The sequence below is a fragment of the Centrocercus urophasianus genome, unplaced genomic scaffold, assembly GCF_019232065.1.
Source record: "Centrocercus urophasianus isolate 14NV4802_14NV808 unplaced genomic scaffold, USGS_Curo_1.0 seq_42, whole genome shotgun sequence".
Lineage (NCBI taxonomy): Eukaryota > Metazoa > Chordata > Aves > Galliformes > Phasianidae > Centrocercus > Centrocercus urophasianus.
Window position 1 is genome coordinate 3,059,620 of NW_024885000.1, and position 16,518 is coordinate 3,076,137.

The following is a 16,518-nucleotide window of genomic DNA, read 5'->3' on the forward strand; positions in this document are numbered from 1 at the left end:
GATGAGGCCTGCTGCTGCCAGCCATCTCCTGCCGCCACAGCGCGGCTTGCTCCCCCACACAGACACCCGTTTCTCACCACATCACTCTGTCACATTGCCAGCAGCCCCGTGGCTCAGCTCACTGCTGGATAAAAAGCTCAATTTTCACCGAGCGCGCGCACACACAGGAGGAAAGCACTGCACTCCACACCAACAGCGCTCAACTACAACTCCCAAGCTACCTCACGCAGAGGGCGGGACCGCGCCTCTCATTGGCCAACTCCTCGAGCAGCCGCGCGGCCATTGGTCCGCGGTCACGTCCGTCAGCCTCCTAGCGAGAGCGGGAGGCGGTGGCGGTCGAAGTCCGCCGGTCATGGCGGGTGGCTGCGGCCGGTGGCGGGCGGCGCTGTGCGCGGCGGCTACGGGGCTTTGCGCGGCGCTGCTGGCGCTGACGGCAGCGGTGCTGATCCGCACCTACGCGCTGCGATCCCCGGCCATCCCGCGGCTGTGGGCACGGCGCGGGGGAACGGCCGCTTTCAGTATCGGAGAGAGGTTGGAAATGAAGGAAACGCTGCGAGGTGAGGGGCGTTTCGAGAGCCCCGGGCTGCCCAGCAGGGTTCGGTGTTGGAGAGTCTGTTGTGTGTGAGGCGGAGGGCTGAGATTGAGCAAGGAAAGCATTGTTTGGTGATGAGGCTTTGTGGGTTGATTGCATTGCCGTTGGAAATGTGAATTCCCAACTATCTGCCAGAACGCTGTGTGGGCAAGGAGTCGGTTTCCTTAGTAGAAGTGCCATCCCTAATGACAGCCATCGGGCTGAAAAAACAAAATATGTTCCGGTTTTGTGGGGGGAAAAAAAAGTCTGAAACAGAAGGGAAATGCAGCAGACACAGCTGAGCTAAAGGGCGCCTGTCCTTCCCATTGAGGTCACCCTTCCCTGAGCTGTGAAACAATCTGTAAAACCTCAAAAATGCCAAGGAATGTAAATATTGCTTTGCCTTTTGAAATGCCGGTCTGATTTCAACGTCAGTTGATCTCTGTTTTGTTTGACCGTAGGTGCTGTGAAAATCCCGACTGTTTCCGTATCTCCGGAGGACTTAAATGCAACTGCCATGGCAGAATTTGGGGATTACATTCAGAAAGGTATTAAGCTTTCATCCTTAGTCATCCCTGCTATTCCTTTTTACTGTACAGTGGAGTAAGTAGCACATGCAGGCTGGATGTGGCTCTGGGCAGCCTGGTCTGGTGGTTGGCGACCCTGCACACAGCAGGGGGTTGGAACTGGATGAGCATTGTGGTCCTTTTCAAGCCAGGCCATCCTATGATTCTAGCAAGGATACATCAACAGCCAAAGCCAGCAAATAGAAAGTTCAGATGCCCTTTTTTAGTGGTTTGTAGATGGCTAAATGACTTTGCTGTAAAAAAAAAATAAGGTACTGTTTCAGCCTAACTGGCAGCTCCATCATTGCTGTAAAACAGCTGCAGCACTGATGGATGACAGTTCCCGTTTTTCCTTAAGAAGATCCCAAATAGGAGCTCAGATGGGTTGGTCAGAGTGTGAGAATGAAGCTGCACATCTGCTTCCTGGAGCAAGTTTGTGGAGCCCATCGAAAATATCTGACTGCTCCATGGGCTGTACAGTGATACAATTGGAAATTAGCACTGATTTTTCTTCTTCTTGTGTTTTTATTTATCTGTTCTTCCAGTCTTCCCAGCTGTGTTTTCTTCCAAGTTCATTCAGCATGAAATCGTTGGGGAGTACAGCCACCTCTTCACAGTTCAGGGTTCTGACTCTCAATTGATGCCCTACATGCTGCTCGCGCACATGGATGTTGTGCCTGCTCCCCCTGAGGGCTGGGATTTCCCTCCCTTCTCAGCTGCAGAGCATGAAGGTTTCATCTATGGACGAGGAACTCTGGACAACAAAAACTCTGCCATTGTACGTCTTCTTGGTAATATTTCAGAGAGAGGAAAAGGCAAATTGAAGGAATGTGCTCTCTTGAGATTGACCACGTTGTCTCTTTTGCCCTTCTTTCCTAAGAAAATTCCTGAGCCCTGCAGTTTCTCCCCAGCTTTTCCTAGAGGTGAAGCGAGATGGTCTTCTATTACTGAAGAAAACAATGAGGTCTCTTTCAAGGTGTAGAAAAACGTATTTACAGATGCAGATGTGTTTGGTTGAGTGATTTTGTTTTGACACTCCCTCCTACTGTGAACTGCACAAGTGATCCCACAAATGGACAATAGAAATCAGTGGTTGTGGTGGAAAAGATGAGGTGGTTGCTTATGAGGTTGAGGTGATGTAAATTTCTGCTAAAAATGACAAACTAACAGAAAACTGTAGTTTAAAAGACAAGGGAAATGGAAAAATATGGCAAAGGGGCAAAGGGTAGATTTCATTTCATTTCGGAGTAAATTTCTCATTCTTCTGTTTCTGCCTTAGTACTTTTTGTATGAAACATGTTGCTCCTTAACATAAATGGGATTGGTAGCTCAAGCCAGAGCCAGGCTGTGTAAAGGATGGACGATTTAAAGGAGCAGTGGAGTCCTTGGATGATGAAAAGCATTGTGCTTTCTATGCAGTTTGTCCCTGACTTCATCAGTTGGAAGAACAAGCCTGCACTGTAGTGTGTGTGCATAGACTGATGCTGTGTTACACCAAGCCTGAGGCATTACTTGAGAATATGAATGTCATCAGCAGGAGCTGAAGAAGTAAATACTCCGTTTTGAGCAGGAGAAAGTCTCCTTACAGGCTGAGAGCACCTCGTGGTTCCTTTCTGTTACATTACAATCTTTTGCATTTATTCTCCCATTAGCACCATAAAGTAGTAAAATATTCTGAGGTGGGTTTACGTGTTTCTTTTCTGCAGGGCGTTCTGCAAGCTCTAGAATTCTTACTGAGAAGAAATTACAGACCCCGCAGGTCTTTCTATGTTGGCATTGGCCATGATGAAGAGGTATTTTCTTTCATTCTGGCTAGATGACTACTTGTTTGGCATGTACATAGCAAGTCTTGTTTCTTTAAACCTTGTTCACCTAGAAAATCCTTCCTGTTCTTTGTTGTGTGTGTAGTTACTGTCAGGCTCGTGCTCATAGTTACGTATTGATTGTTTGGTTTTAAGTGACGTTGATGGGATTTGGTGTAATGAGCAATGAGAAAAGAAGGCAGCAGAGTGTTGTTTCAAGTTCTTTTCTGATTGCAGACGTGGAAGAACTTGGGAGTGTAATAAGGCATGGCAAGCTGGCCAAAGATTGGCTTGGTTGTTGCAGGTGATGAACAGTAAGATGCTTTCCAGCATTCTTCCCTGTGATGTGGCTAAACTTTGCCATTTCCTGACTGGTTTTTCACAGGTGTTTGGTCGGAAGGGAGCAGTGAAGATGGCAGCTCTGCTGGAATCCAGAGGAGTGAAACTCTCCTTCTTGCTGGATGAGGGAAGCGCTGTCCTGGACGGCATCATTGCGGGCGTGAAGAAGCCAGTAGCTCTGTAAGTAAAAGAGAAAAAGAATCATTGTGATGAAAATGATTCATTTCCACTAATTATGTGTTAGAAATGACTTTGCTAATGTCACCAAAATGTTTTCAAGGCATGAGGCAGTGTTGGCATTGCTGAAATGACAGAGAGCAAAGGGCCTTTGGTTTGCTTGCTGTCCATCGCAGCTGTGCTGACAAAAGCAGAATGTTCTGCTTATCTGATGCAGGAGTGTTAATTGTATGCTGTAGAGTCTGTTCACAGGAGGAGAAGCCAAGATATCAGACCTCCAAATGTTTAAAGATTGCTGAGAATTTGTTATTGCTGCTTCTACAGTGTTTCATGTAATGCTAGAACTATACAGGCTAGTTTCTTCTACCTGTGCTCTGTGCATGTGTGTTTGGAGTTGCATCAATCATTTATTTGTATTTGGCCAGAATTGCTGTCACAGAAAAAGGTTCAATAACACTGAACTTCACCGTGGAAAAAGAGCCAGGGCATTCATCCTTCCCTCCAAAAGAGACAAGTATTGGCATTCTTGCAACAGCAATGTCCAGGTGAGAGCTCCCCTGTTGTCTGACATCAAAGACAGGTTCCCCAGGCGTTGATATTTGACTTGCTTTTGTAATATTTGCTTTTAGAGTATTTAGCAAATTCCCCTTACAGATTTGAAGCTGAAGTTGGCAGCTCACTTTGAAGGGCAGAAACGCAATGCCCAGCAAAGGGACAATAGCCAAATGTCTGGAGTGTGTAGCTGGTAATTGTCCAAACCAATCAACATGATGTAGTGTTAGAATGTTTTATCCTGAAGCTGAGTAAATCTTCTCATTACATATCTCTGTGGGTAGCACACTGACTGGTAGGTACATATTGCAGATAAACCTCATCTGTGGTGTCATTTTTAAATAGATTTTCATGTGTTCTTCATTAGAGTCAGGCCTCTGCATTTCTTCAGTTGGTCTAGAAAGGAAATTTTTGCATGTGGCTGGAATGCTCAGAAATGTGCAGCAGAGCTGTGTTCACAGATGAAAGTATGGTTACATCTCCAATACGTAGATAGGTTTTAGAAACCAAATCCCCATCAGCCTTCTGAAGCAGTAACAGCCAAAGACTGTTTTAATTGCCAATGTTGATTTGCTTTGCCTTAGACTGGAGCAGAATCCCATGCGCAATCTGTTTGGCCATGGTCCGGAACTCCTGACTATGGAGCACCTTGCATCAGAGGTGAGGAAAGAGCCATCATTTAATTCCCAGTTTTTCATATTGCTAAGTGAAGAGTAACTCAGCATATGAGCTTGGAGCACAGTTATGTAATTCTTGGAAAGAAGACTGAAGCTGGCATTTATCCCACGCTGTGAGTTTGTCCTGTTGGCCTTGTTTCACATGCATGAACGTGTCATCTTGACAGCTAGAAACTTACTAATGTCTGGTTCTGTTTCTTCCACTTAGTTCAGTTTTCCTCTCAATCTCATTATGAGCAATCTCTGGCTGTTTTCACCTATTGTCAGCAGGTAAGAATTCATATCCTTGCTGAACACTCAGCCTCACTTGTAAGAAACGGAGGCTTGTCAGAAACTGATTTCTGATCATCCCAGGAAATCAGTCACACCATTTAAAGTCAGTGCTTTACAGATAATAAGCAATTTGTTAATTAAACAGGCCTCAGTTCAGCTTGTTCCCTATGTAAATGTGGTGCTTCTGTTAAGGAAATGTCTTTGAAAAATGATTCTTTTCTTTTTGTAAGAGTTCTTGCCTGGAAACCTTCCACTAATGCCTTGATTCGAACTACTACAGCAGTCACAATGTTTAACGCAGGAATCAAGGTAGCTTCATCTTGATAATGTTTATCATCATTATTATTATTTGTTTAGTATAATGGGGCAGTTGGGACTTTCAGTTTCTGTCTGCATACATCTAATTGTAAGATCAGTACAGCCCTGATTTCACACCCTGTGTGCTGTCACAACCAGTCTGGTTCTTACTTCGGGCATGACTTGAATTAAGCTGCAGTTGCAACTTATTTCCTGTCTGAAGTATCTGAAATCTGTCACAAAGAGACATTTGTAAGCCAACATTACAATTGTTTACATTTTAGGATAGATAAGAAACCACACAAAGTATTGTGGATGTGAACAGAAACAGCTGCTTCCCTCGCCTAGATAGGAACTTGCTTTTGTGAGCATAGGTCAGGCTCTTACCATCATTTGAGGAGGGTTAGCATGCACCTTGGACTGAGAGAAAACAAGTTCTGGCTGACAGAGGCAGATTTTGCCCTGATAAAGAGGTGTAGCTACCTAAAAATATTACAGCCCTGGAAAATAAACAGGGCTTTTGGTGTGTCCCTGATGCAGGAGTGATACAGTGGCTGAACAGTGACACTGAGTGGCCACAAGAGAAGTAACACTCTGATTTCTTCTGTTTTCAACAAAATTCAAATATTCTGTGGAGGAAGTTACTTTTTTTAGTGAAGACACAACATGGCCCATAACTGGAAAGAAATAATGTGGCCATAAAAGGAAAAATACTGAAAAAAAGCTGCCTGAAATTTCTCAATGCAGAGTTTCTGAAGGCAAGTGTCTCATCATAGGAGGAAAGCTTTTGTGTAGCAGCTAGCTTCATTTTTTCACTGACCCAATGGCTGTTTATTTTTGTAGTTATCTGCACTGTAACTGAGATGCAGCATTTGAATGCTGGGTACAAAACAGATCTCATATTGATATCAGTGGAAATGGAGTGACGCATCCACCTGAGAGGCCCAGCATCACTGAGCCGTTTCTGAGTTTGCAGCTGCCTTCCTAATCTGTTTCTAACCTTCCTTTTATGTTCTGATACATTTATTTTTTCTTTTAGCTCAATGTCATCCCATCATCTGCAAGAGCAACTGTGAACTTCCGGATCCACTCTGCAGAGAAGGCCATGGAGGTATTCCTGCCTGCACAGTTATTCATTCTTTTTTGCTCTCATCTCAAATAATTTACTTCTTTCTACCTTTGAAACAGATAATTAATGGCTGCTCTGCTGACTGGAAGCTTCCTTTTGTTTTAGTGCTTCTCCACGCTGTCTTGCATTCTGCCTTCCAAGCTTTTGAGTGTATTCTACTTGAGAACCACACATAACACAGCTCAGACATGGGATGTGGGAATGCAGTGCCTTGGTATACAGGCACATGAGTGTCCTCCCCATTCCTCTCCATCCCTCCACAGCAAAGTGAAGCTCTGCCATCTGAAATTAACTTAGCCCTTGTGGCAGTAGATGTCAGAACACTCTTTTCATCTCTCTTCATGGGAAGGTCTGGGGGCTGCTCCTTAATGGAGGCTGTCAGGAGTGCAGCTGACCTCCTGTCCTTTCTCCTCTGAGATAGAGTGCAAAGTGCATTGTTTTCTATTGCCTGTTCCTCACTTAGCCTCAGTACTGCACTACATTTGGGTATGTTTGCTTCAGTCAGGCTCTGTTCTGGGTATTGTTTTTAGGAGTGCAGTGCAGGTCAGCAAAACTGACTTGCTTATGAGCGGAATAGAGTTTATTCAGAACAACCTTCTCACAAATGCTGTACAGATTCCAAGTATTTTCTGAATGTGGAACAGATCAAGAGGCAGACTGAACTTGGAATCGTGTCTTGCAATTACACTGAGCAGATTTCAAAAGGTTCCTTGTGCCAAAGAGCATATGTGCATTATATGTGATCGTGGGATGGAATAAAGCTTAGGACTTGTGACTTGTGAGAATGCATGAGTCTTGCATGCTCCAGGCTGGACATTCCTGCTCAGCCAAGGACAGCTGTGATAAATTATCAAAAAGTCATGTCTTCCCTTCCAAAACCTCTGGAAGTTTGTATTTTCTGGAAGCTTGTTCTGGATTAAAGTAGTAAGGAGAGGGGCAACAAGCTGTCAGAGCTGAAGTAGTTGAGAAACACCTCAAGGCAGTGATGTGCATCTGATTGCACTGAGACAAAAATGTTTGCTTGAATGTCAGCCATCCTCCCAGTAAAGGAAGAGAGGCTGCCACACCATTTCCTAATTCTGCATCTGTGTTTGGAGCAAAAGTTAGCAGTGCACAGGGAAACATCTTCTGCAAAGTAGTATATTGACATCTAGAAGAGATGCTCTCACTTTTTTCTTCTCTTTATTGTTATTATTAATCTCTGTCATTTACCCATAGGTGCTAGAGACAGTTAGAAACACGGTTGCTGATGACAGAGTGAAGATTGATGTTGTAGAGGCCTTTGACCCCCTTCCCATCAGCCCGTGGGATGACCAGACCTTTGGAGTCCATGTTTTTCAAAGAACCATTCTGGATACTTTCCCAAATGTTGACAGTGTCGTCCCAGGTAACAGCAAGCACATGACAGTTATTTCCTCTTCAGCTTCCTCCCTGCTTTTCTCTCCCCCACCTCCCAATATTGCCTTGTTTCCATTTTCTGTTTCTCCACCCCAGCTGTTAACTACTGGAAACAGCTGTTTTTTCCTCTTTTACTCAGTTCCCTCTTTATGTTTTCAAGTTTTATGTTAGTTTTTAGTGCTGGAAGTAAAAAAGCAAACAGGAAACCGGCAGGAACAATGAGCCTTGAATTTGACTCTCTGCACATACAAAGAAATCTCTTCAGGGAAGAAAGGAATTGTGAGGGGAAAGTAGGAGGTCTTCTTTCTTTAGCTCTTCTTTTATTGTTTCCAGAGCTGGCAAAGCCATTCCTACTTTTCTGTATTGTTCCTTATGATCCCAGCCCCTTCCCTTGCAGCTCCTTTCTATTTCTGTACTATTTGTTGGACTGCAGTTTGAAGCTTGAACTTTGGTGCAGGTTTGGTATCACAGCTGTTCTTAGAATGACTGAATCATATGTTCACTTCCCCTTCTCCATGAAGGAGAGAATGCTGTTCTTCCAGGACGTTCCAACAAACTGTTCTCAGTGATTTTGGATTTTGATGTAGTTCAGTGTCACGCAGAACTGTAATCAGACGCCTTTCCTTTCTCCTGGGGAAAAAAGTGTGAGTCATTAAATTGCTGCTGCCCTGCACAGTAAACCTGAGGTTTGTTTTCCAGGCACGTGTATTGGAAACACAGACAGCAGGCATTTCACTAACGTCACAGGTGCCATTTATCGATTCAACCCGGTGCTCTTGAAGTCAGATGATCTTCCCAGGTACTGTGTTCTGTCTGCATGTGGGCAGCTGTTTGGGGTGGGGAGTAGAGAAAGAGAGAATTGATAGGCGTTAGGCTGAAGGAAACCCAGCCTTGTGTACCTTGGCGTGGTGCTGGTGTTGCTGCACGTTCTGTAAGGCCACCCATTTCCTGCATATTTGGGTGCTGCACAAATAGGGGGTGGGAATTACACTGAGAGAGTGTTAGCCCTTACTCTTCTTTACTCTAAATGTGAGCGAGACCTCATTCAGGTGTTGGCAATACAGTGAGGCTGAGTGGCTCCTTTAGATTGTGCTGCAGGTATCATTCTGGTGCTTGGCCTTAAGAGTTCAGTGTTTGGACACTGAATTTGTTTGCACCTTAAAGTTAGATTTTCTGGGGTAAAGCAAAAACCAAGAGCTCCAACATGCAAAGGATTGTTTCTTTGTGTCCATTTATCATCTTGCTGAGGTGCAGGTGTCACAGGAGTGCTGTAATGCTTTGATAGCTGTGTGGGACAGGGATATGAATGGTCAGGAGGTGGGAAGAGAGTTGGGATAAGTTTTCTTTTCCATATACACCGTGAGTTTAGTTGTGCTGTGAGCATTAGGATCAGTAAATTATTTCAGTTAGATTGAGCAACAGACACTGCAGTATTTTTGGCATCTGTTGCTGTATTTTTGTGCTGAGTGTTGCTTAATGAGGTGGCAAGTAGGTGCTGGGTATTGCAGGTGGGTCACAAATGCATGTTGGAGTGAAAAACATTCTTCTCTTTCTACCAGGATCCATGGGTTGAATGAGAGAATCTCAGTTGAGAGTTATGAGAAACAGGTCGAGTTTCTCTTTCAGCTCATTAAGAACTGTGATGTTGACGAGCTTCCGGAGCCTCACGCAAACTCTCATGAGCTGTGAGACAAAAACCCAAGAGGAGCAGCTGCTGAGGTGGACTTTGGGATGGCAGAGCTCTGGGCCATAAGCAGCAGTTGTGTGTTGCACGTTGAGTGATGTCTGGAGTTTGGTTGTGCATACTGTGGTTTACATACACTGCTGGTCTGCAGCTCCAGGCAAACATACAGTTTGCTGTTCAGTGATAAGAATAGGGACAAAACACAACCACCCAGATTTCTGTGCATTCCTGGCCTTACGTGCCATTAATCTGATATTATTAATTTTTTCAGCCTCTTTTTTTTTTCCAGTCTTTAAGCCTCTGAAATTGGAAGTCGCTTAAAAGTCGAAGCTGCGATTTGTAGGCATTCACGCATCGTTAAAAGAGGCTGATCTGCCAATGTCAAAGTTGTCTTTTACAGTTCATTAGTTTTCACCAATGAAACAAACGTGCCTGTGAGAAGCTCAGTGAGGAGAACATGATGGGGTGGAGGTGGGATGTTGGATACAGCTGCACTAAGAGGCTGTTGCACTGCTGGTGAGATGGGCTCCTTTCCCAGCTGATCCTTTTAACCAGCATCAGTGGTGCTCTCAGGTGATGCCAGGGTGAATTTGATGCTGCTGTTTTCTGACTGATCTCTGATTGTAGCTTAAAATGCTGAGCTTTGAGGGGTTTAGCAATGTTGCTTTAACATGAGTTGCTCTGATCTGTGTGGTGCTAGAAACGTTTTTTCCTCTCTTTGCTGTGACTGTTTCTTTAGTGAGGCCCAGGACATGTTGTGATGCTGAGTGTCTGAGTAAGGAAACGTGGCTTTGAACAGGTAAACTAAACAGAACTGTCTGATGATCCTGTTTCTTTTTTCACTGAATCTGTTCCTATAGCATTCCTCTTTTCTTCCCCAGAGAACTTTGGGAAAGGTGGTGAAGCTCTCCCATTTCCTCCAGCTCAGAGGGAGCAGAGCTTTCTCTCCACCTTCATGGCCTGCTCTTCCACTCCTCGCTTTACCTGCTGCTTCTACTGACTCAGCTCTCTGGGAAGTGTAATGTGCACAGGCCATTGATAATGCCTGTGTTTTTATTCCTTCTTGCACTAGCACACCTGTCTTTGCTGACACTAAAGGGTTAAGCATTCTCTTGGCCCCAACAGTCTGTTCAGTTGGAATTACTGTTATTTGTTAAAGGATTCAGAACTGACCATTAGCCAAAGAAAAGACTGTGTGGAGGCTGTTTTCTTGCACTGACATGCAGAGTCTGCTATAGAACCTTCTGCTGTTGCACTGTTGCAGAGATGTGTGTCTCTCTTTCTGAGTGTGAGTGATACCCTGGAATTGAGTGGTTGTTCTGCTCTTAATTCATGGTGTAAAATGTGCTGGGATGTGCAGGAAATACCCAGGAATGTATCCTGAAAAACAGTGGCACTGTGATTCCTGACACCCATTCAGCATTTTCTGTTGATTTGCAGACTGATTTTATCAGTATTGCCAATGGGCTGAACTGTCTCAAGCTATTAAATAACTGAAACCAAATCAGCACTTTCATCTAATAAAGCAATGAGTGCAGATTATTTTCATGGTTATTATTTAGTTTTATGATGTACCTCTATAATTGCAGTGAAATCATTTCCACACCTGATTCTACAGCAGAGCGAGTCACGAAGTTTCCATCAAAACAAGTCCACATATTTTCCAGCCTGCTGTAGTCTTTGTACCCTCCTTGGTGTTCTTTTGATACAAAAATTAGCTAACTCTGTTTATATGTTACTGGGTAGTAAAGTGGAGGCTTGGATGGTGTCTCGTGGTCCCTTCCAATCTTAACTGTTCTGATTCTGTTGTAGGGATCACGTTGCAAAAAATCCTATCTTAGGCCACGCTGTTGTGCAGTGGAGATGGTGGTGTTTAGGAGGGATTTGTTGCCTGTTCTAATAGCAAATGAGCCCTAAAGACATAAAGCATCCTCCATTCTTCTGTGATTTCCTGTCCCCAAACAAAAATGGCTCATCAGCTGTGCTTTGGTGAGGGCTGCTTCTTTAAAAGCAATCCATTTGAAGATTCGTTTTGCTGCTGAAGGAAAAGTGAAGAGCAAAGCAGTTCTGGGAAGGCATGGTTGTTTTTGGCAGGTAACGTGCAAACGTGTGCCATGAGGTTTTGCTAATGCATTTCATTGCAGAACCTCAATAATTACTGCTCATCATGAGTGCCTCTGCAATGTGCAGATATTCAGCAGAGCTTTCTTGCAACCTGAAGCCACTCAGCTGAAGGCCTCATCCATCAGGATGCAGTGGTGGAAAGCACATTTTCCACCTTTCCCCATTTCTTTCCAGTTCATTTCTGCTTTGTTTTTTTTTCTGTGCAGCAGCTTTGCTTTCATATTCCCAGCTGATGAGCAGCCGTGCCACCTCATCTGGCCCAATTCTGAAGGGTTGCTCAGCGTTTGGTATCTGCACACCTCCTCTGACAGAGCAGTTTTTCTTCCCTGCTCCTTTTTCTGTTCATATGATTTGCTCTCCAGAAACATCTCTCATCCTGTGTGGTGTTTGAAATCTTCGTGTCACCATGAAAATAAAAACCTAAGGATGATGCTTCAGCCTTTTCTGCTGAGATCCCATACTTTGTGTAGCATAAGGAATTGCTTGGGGATATCAAGTACACTGTCACAAATACAGATTGATAGCTCTGGCTCTTTTTTTTTTTGTAATGAGTCACAGTGCTGTGGTCATTCAGGGCAATTACCTCTGATTCATCAGAGAATTAAAAGCCTGATTTTCTGTTCTGAAGACACGTAACTTGGCGTTGATCTACCAGGGTTGTGAATGCTGTTTGCATTAGTCAGATTCCAGTACATTAACAGGTTCCTGTGTTAAAGCCATGGTAACTTCCTTCTTTATAGGCAAGTTTACAAAGCTGCCATTCTTCTGACAGTGGTTTCTCAGAGCAGCAGGTCTGTTGTTCAGAAGTAGCAGCCTGCTTGCTGGCACCCCAGCTGATGGAGGGTCATATGTGCCTGCAGTAGGATGGTGAGAAGGTCATACTCCACACCTGCACTGTCTAAAGCAAACTCTGTTGCTAGCATCTATTTAAAACAACATGGTTTATTTTGAGACCTCAGTGACCACGCAGAGTTCAGGCACGGGGCTGAAGAAGAATGCAGGAACAAGGTGTTTACAGAGTTGTTTCCCTCCAGCCTTACATTTGGTCCATGCTTTTGGCTTCTCTTTGCCATTTTGATTGCTGTTTCATTGGTGAATCTATTTGCTCAAGCAGGTGCTATGAGAATACAGTGCAGGCTGTGTCCATCACTGAGCCCTGCTCTTGTCAGTGCCACAGAGCAAGGCGTTTAAAGTAGATGTGAGGGGCAGATTCTTCACTCAGAGGGCAGTGAGGCCATGGAGAAATGTTGGTGCCCCATCCCTGGAGGTGCTGCCTGGATGAGTCCTGGGCAGCCTGAGCTGTGGGGGCAGCCAGCCCACGGTGGGGAATTTGGGTGTCTTTAAGGTCCTTTCCAACCTAAGCCATTCTGTCGTTCACTGAGGAGCTTGGAGGATGAATCCAGCATTGGCCTTTGCACTGCATGCAGTCCTCAGCAGTGGCAGAGTTGCTTGCTGGCACTCAGAAACACTTACAGCCATGGGGTTGTCATATTAGTCCCTAGATTCAGCTCTTAAAGAAATGACACTGCCTTCACCTCTGAGGTCTCTTTTACAGCCCTACCAGTCGCATGCCACCATCTCCCAGTGCTCGCAGCAAATTCTGGAGGTATTCAGCAGTGCTGCCCTGGGATTTATTGGCTTTAACCAAACAACACAGACGAGTCAGGCAGCGTGTGGTCAGCACTGCCGTGCAGGGGGCTCAGCTGCCAGGGAGGCTGTGATCAAGAGCTCAGCATGGGGGGGAAGGGAGTGCCCTGCCCTGCCCTGCCCTGCACTGCCCTGCACTGCAGAGATCTTGCTGACTGATTTCAGAGCTGGGATGGGGGGCCCCAAAGGAAGCTGCACTCAGTTCTCAGCAGGAAGGAAAATGACTGCATGGAAGGGTGGTCAGTGCAACGGGTGGGAGACAAAGAGTGAATGCACTTCTGTGTCGGCCTGTGCCTGGGCAGTGGGGTGTGAGGGGCAACGTGCAAAGTAACAATGCATATCCCAGGAAGCTTTTTGGCGTATCTTTTGTTTTGTAACTTTAATCCAGCATCATTATGTGGTTTACTGTAGCCTTGTGAGCACTTGGATCGTTGAGCACTGTGCCCAACAGTGCACTTCTGGGACAGCCACACGGAGGAGCCTGGCTGCACTTCAGTTACTTCTCTAAGTAATCAGAAAGCTCCTTCTAGCTCATGGCAATAATCCTCTGCTCAGGGGCTGTGCTCACTGCGTGGCAATGCTGAGGTTCTCTGCATGCTTTCTGTCTGGCTAGCACAGCTCTGCCAGCTGATTTTTGTGTTTTCTGTTTGATAAAGGTGATTAGAGAGAGGCAGCAGCAGGTTACTGTCACAGACTGATCCAAAGCCACAGCAAGGGAGTTGAGCTCCTCCAGAAAGCTTACAAGAGGAAACCTGAAAGGTTGGTTGTTTTTTTTCTTTTACTGGCTGTACTACATCTGTTATGTACGTATCCAAACCACATTTCAACTTTGTAGCTTCCCTACTGACCTTGCTCTAACTTTGGTACAGGGCTGATTTCAGCCTACCTGGCAAGCTGCGTAAGTGCTTAAGAAGAGTAATGTGCCCTGCAGTGCTTTTATCCTTCCAAGTCCACTTGGATACTTAAATCTTATTACTGCAGTACTGTGTAGTTTTACTTAGACACCAGAATTAATCCAGTGTCCCCTTTGGGCTGTTGGGAAGTGAAGGGACCATTATGGAGTGGGGGATAGTGGAGAGTCAAGAGGTGATTCTCACTTCTCCATCCCAGCAGCCTTGTGCTGTTAGTCCTTTTTTCGCCTTAATTTCAGCATATAAATGAATTTGCAGCTTATATCCAGAGCAGAGCAGCAATGAGAGGCATGTCCCAGTCCCCATGTGGCAGATGTCTGTGCTGTCACTGGATCAGCAGCTGTGACACAGGAATCTTTGCCCTGGAGCACGGGAAGCCAAAACCTTCCAGCTCCCCTGTGCCAGGTGCTCTCCCATGGCTGAAAGCCCTCAGGATGTTCCTGGCTGAGAGCAGCCTGTGTTTGTTGCAGCAGAAACAGCACGTGGGTGACACCTGAGTGCAGTTGAGAGACGTGGTTTAATCCTTGAGAAAAAGGATGGTGCTGGTTTTGTTTGTTTCCAGGGCTAGAAAACAAAATTCCATGAGCTGCATTTCTTCTTCCAGATCAGGGCCAGATTGGGGTCAGCTTCCAGTGTTGCCTGCTATGGTGAACTGTTTGCTCAGGACTGACGTCTGCAGGGGTAAATAAGTCATTACCCATATCCTCATTAGTCTGAGTTTGGATCTGGGACGGACTGCAGCAAAGCTAGAGCAGGGAGCAAAGGGTCCAGACCTCCCAGAACACTCTCACATTATATGACAGCTTTTAGTTTTGACCAGCTTTGACCAAATTACTTTCTTTTGCTGGATCTTCTTGTTCATGTCCAGAGCAGGACAGTGCTGTGTTAGCGTGGCAGTACTGGACTCACGTGAGTGCTGTGAAACGCATGGCCACCAAGTTCCATGATCCAGTGTAGCTCAGTGGTAAATCCTTTCCTTTCCAAACGTTTGTTGCCTTTGGTACCTGCTCCCCTGTAATTGGAAAGCCATTTCCTGCCCTTTCATCCTCTGCCTTTCTGATCTCTGCGCGTCAGCGTAGCTGCTGAGGATTTCATCTATTTCTGTTCCCTTGTCTCATGTAGCTTTTTGTCTTCACGCTTCCACTTCCTGAGCGTGCAGCTGGCCGGGCTGCTGATCAACAAGGTCACATTTTGGTGCACGTTGTCTTTATGGGGGTGGGGGAAGAGTGGTTATTCTGGGGGAGAGATGAATTTTCCAGGTCAGGAAGGAAAGATGAAGGCACAGCCTTGCAGACCAGGTTTGTTTGGACAAAGGAGGATGAAGGCTGGGGGCAGGATTTGAGGCTGCCATCCCAGCTGCAGTGTGGAACTGCTGCTGATTCACATAAATACAGAATGGCCCGGGTTGGAAGGAGCTGCAAGGATTATGAATCTCCAACCCACCTGCCACAGGTAGGGCCACCAACCTCCACATTTAATGCTAGACCAGTGCTTCAGTTTAGATATCACTCTGTATGCCTCAGATTTTCTGTGGTTCTTTGCCAGTATCACATCACAGGTTGTGAGAATTAAATTAGCACAGATATATCACTAATGCTCTTTAGCCTTTGGAACAGTGGGTTCAAGTAGACAGAGCAGCAGCAGATAGGAGCAAAATGGAGTGCACTTGGCTGCTGTAAACACACTGAAAGCAGTGTGCTGATGATCTGCTGCAGCAGTTCAGCTTTCTTAGACATCTGCAAAGGGTTTTGGGGCCAGAGGGAGTTGGAAAACCATGGTAGTTTCATTGGAGCTATCTTCATACTGCTTGATAGATGGATAATAGACATATTCTGTATGTATAGCTGGATGCATTCTGCTGCGCCTTTGCTTCCAAAGTACAAAATGTTTCAGCAAACTCCCAATACTCAACCATTAACGTGAGCAGAAAGGAGTTAAGCAGCACAGCACACATCTTTAGAGTCTTCAGCCTCGATGTGTGTCCTGATGCCTTCAAGGAGCTGCCTCCTTTTCCTTGCTGTGAGGAATGAAGTCACCGCAGCCGCAGGGCACAGATCTGAGCTGTGCTTCCTCTCCCATGCACGTCTCAATGCTGGTGGTGCTCCTGAGCATCCCCAGGGCACGGAGCTGGGCATGGCGTCACCTCCGGGCAGCAACTCGTGGTTGGCTGCTTCCTGGGAGGAAAGAGAAGGGAAGGGAAGGCAGGAAGGAAAAACAGCCGCTGGTCACAAGTTCCATTTGTGCAGGGGGAGAGAAAAAAAAAAAAAAGGAAATAAAAGGGAAACAGGAATCAGAGCGCGGTTCGGTCAGGAAGGCAGAGTTGTGCACTGAGCGGGGAGGAGCAGCTGGAGGTTTTTACGGTGGGTTTGGT

General features: G+C 45.6%; 1 protein-coding gene across 2 annotated transcripts; it reads left to right on the forward strand.

Annotated features, from left to right (window-relative positions):
* The first annotated feature begins 337 nt into the window (after positions 1 to 337).
* PM20D1 (peptidase M20 domain containing 1) lies at positions 338 to 11,007 on the forward strand. 2 transcript variants are annotated; one of them, XR_006171234.1, is made up of 14 exons: positions 353 to 557; positions 1,033 to 1,119; positions 1,683 to 1,915; positions 2,844 to 2,930; positions 3,325 to 3,458; positions 3,881 to 4,000; positions 4,592 to 4,667; positions 4,893 to 4,954; positions 5,188 to 5,266; positions 6,294 to 6,365; positions 7,602 to 7,770; positions 8,481 to 8,580; positions 9,341 to 10,264; positions 10,347 to 11,007. XR_006171234.1 is itself a non-coding variant. In XM_042833512.1 (13 exons), the coding sequence occupies exons 1-13, from the start codon at positions 353 to 355 to the stop codon at positions 9,468 to 9,470; spliced, it is 1,554 nt and encodes a 517-aa protein (XP_042689446.1). In that variant the 5' UTR covers positions 338 to 352; the 3' UTR covers positions 9,471 to 11,007. The 2 variants fall into 2 exon arrangements, 1 of the variants encoding a protein (XP_042689446.1); XM_042833512.1 differs by having other exon boundaries at positions 338 to 557; positions 9,341 to 11,007.
* Positions 11,008 to 16,518: the final 5,511 nt, after the last annotated feature.

Coding starts and splice junctions, on each gene's coding strand:
- PM20D1 (XM_042833512.1), top strand. CDS start 353: ATGGCGGGTGGCTGCGGCCGGTGGCGGGCGGCGCTGTGCGCGGCGGCT. Junction 4,668..4,892: donor TGGAGCACCTTGCATCAGAG/GTGAGGAAAGAG, acceptor TCTTCCACTTAG/TTCAGTTTTCCTCTCAATCT. Junction 6,366..7,601: donor CTGCAGAGAAGGCCATGGAG/GTATTCCTGCCT, acceptor ATTTACCCATAG/GTGCTAGAGACAGTTAGAAA.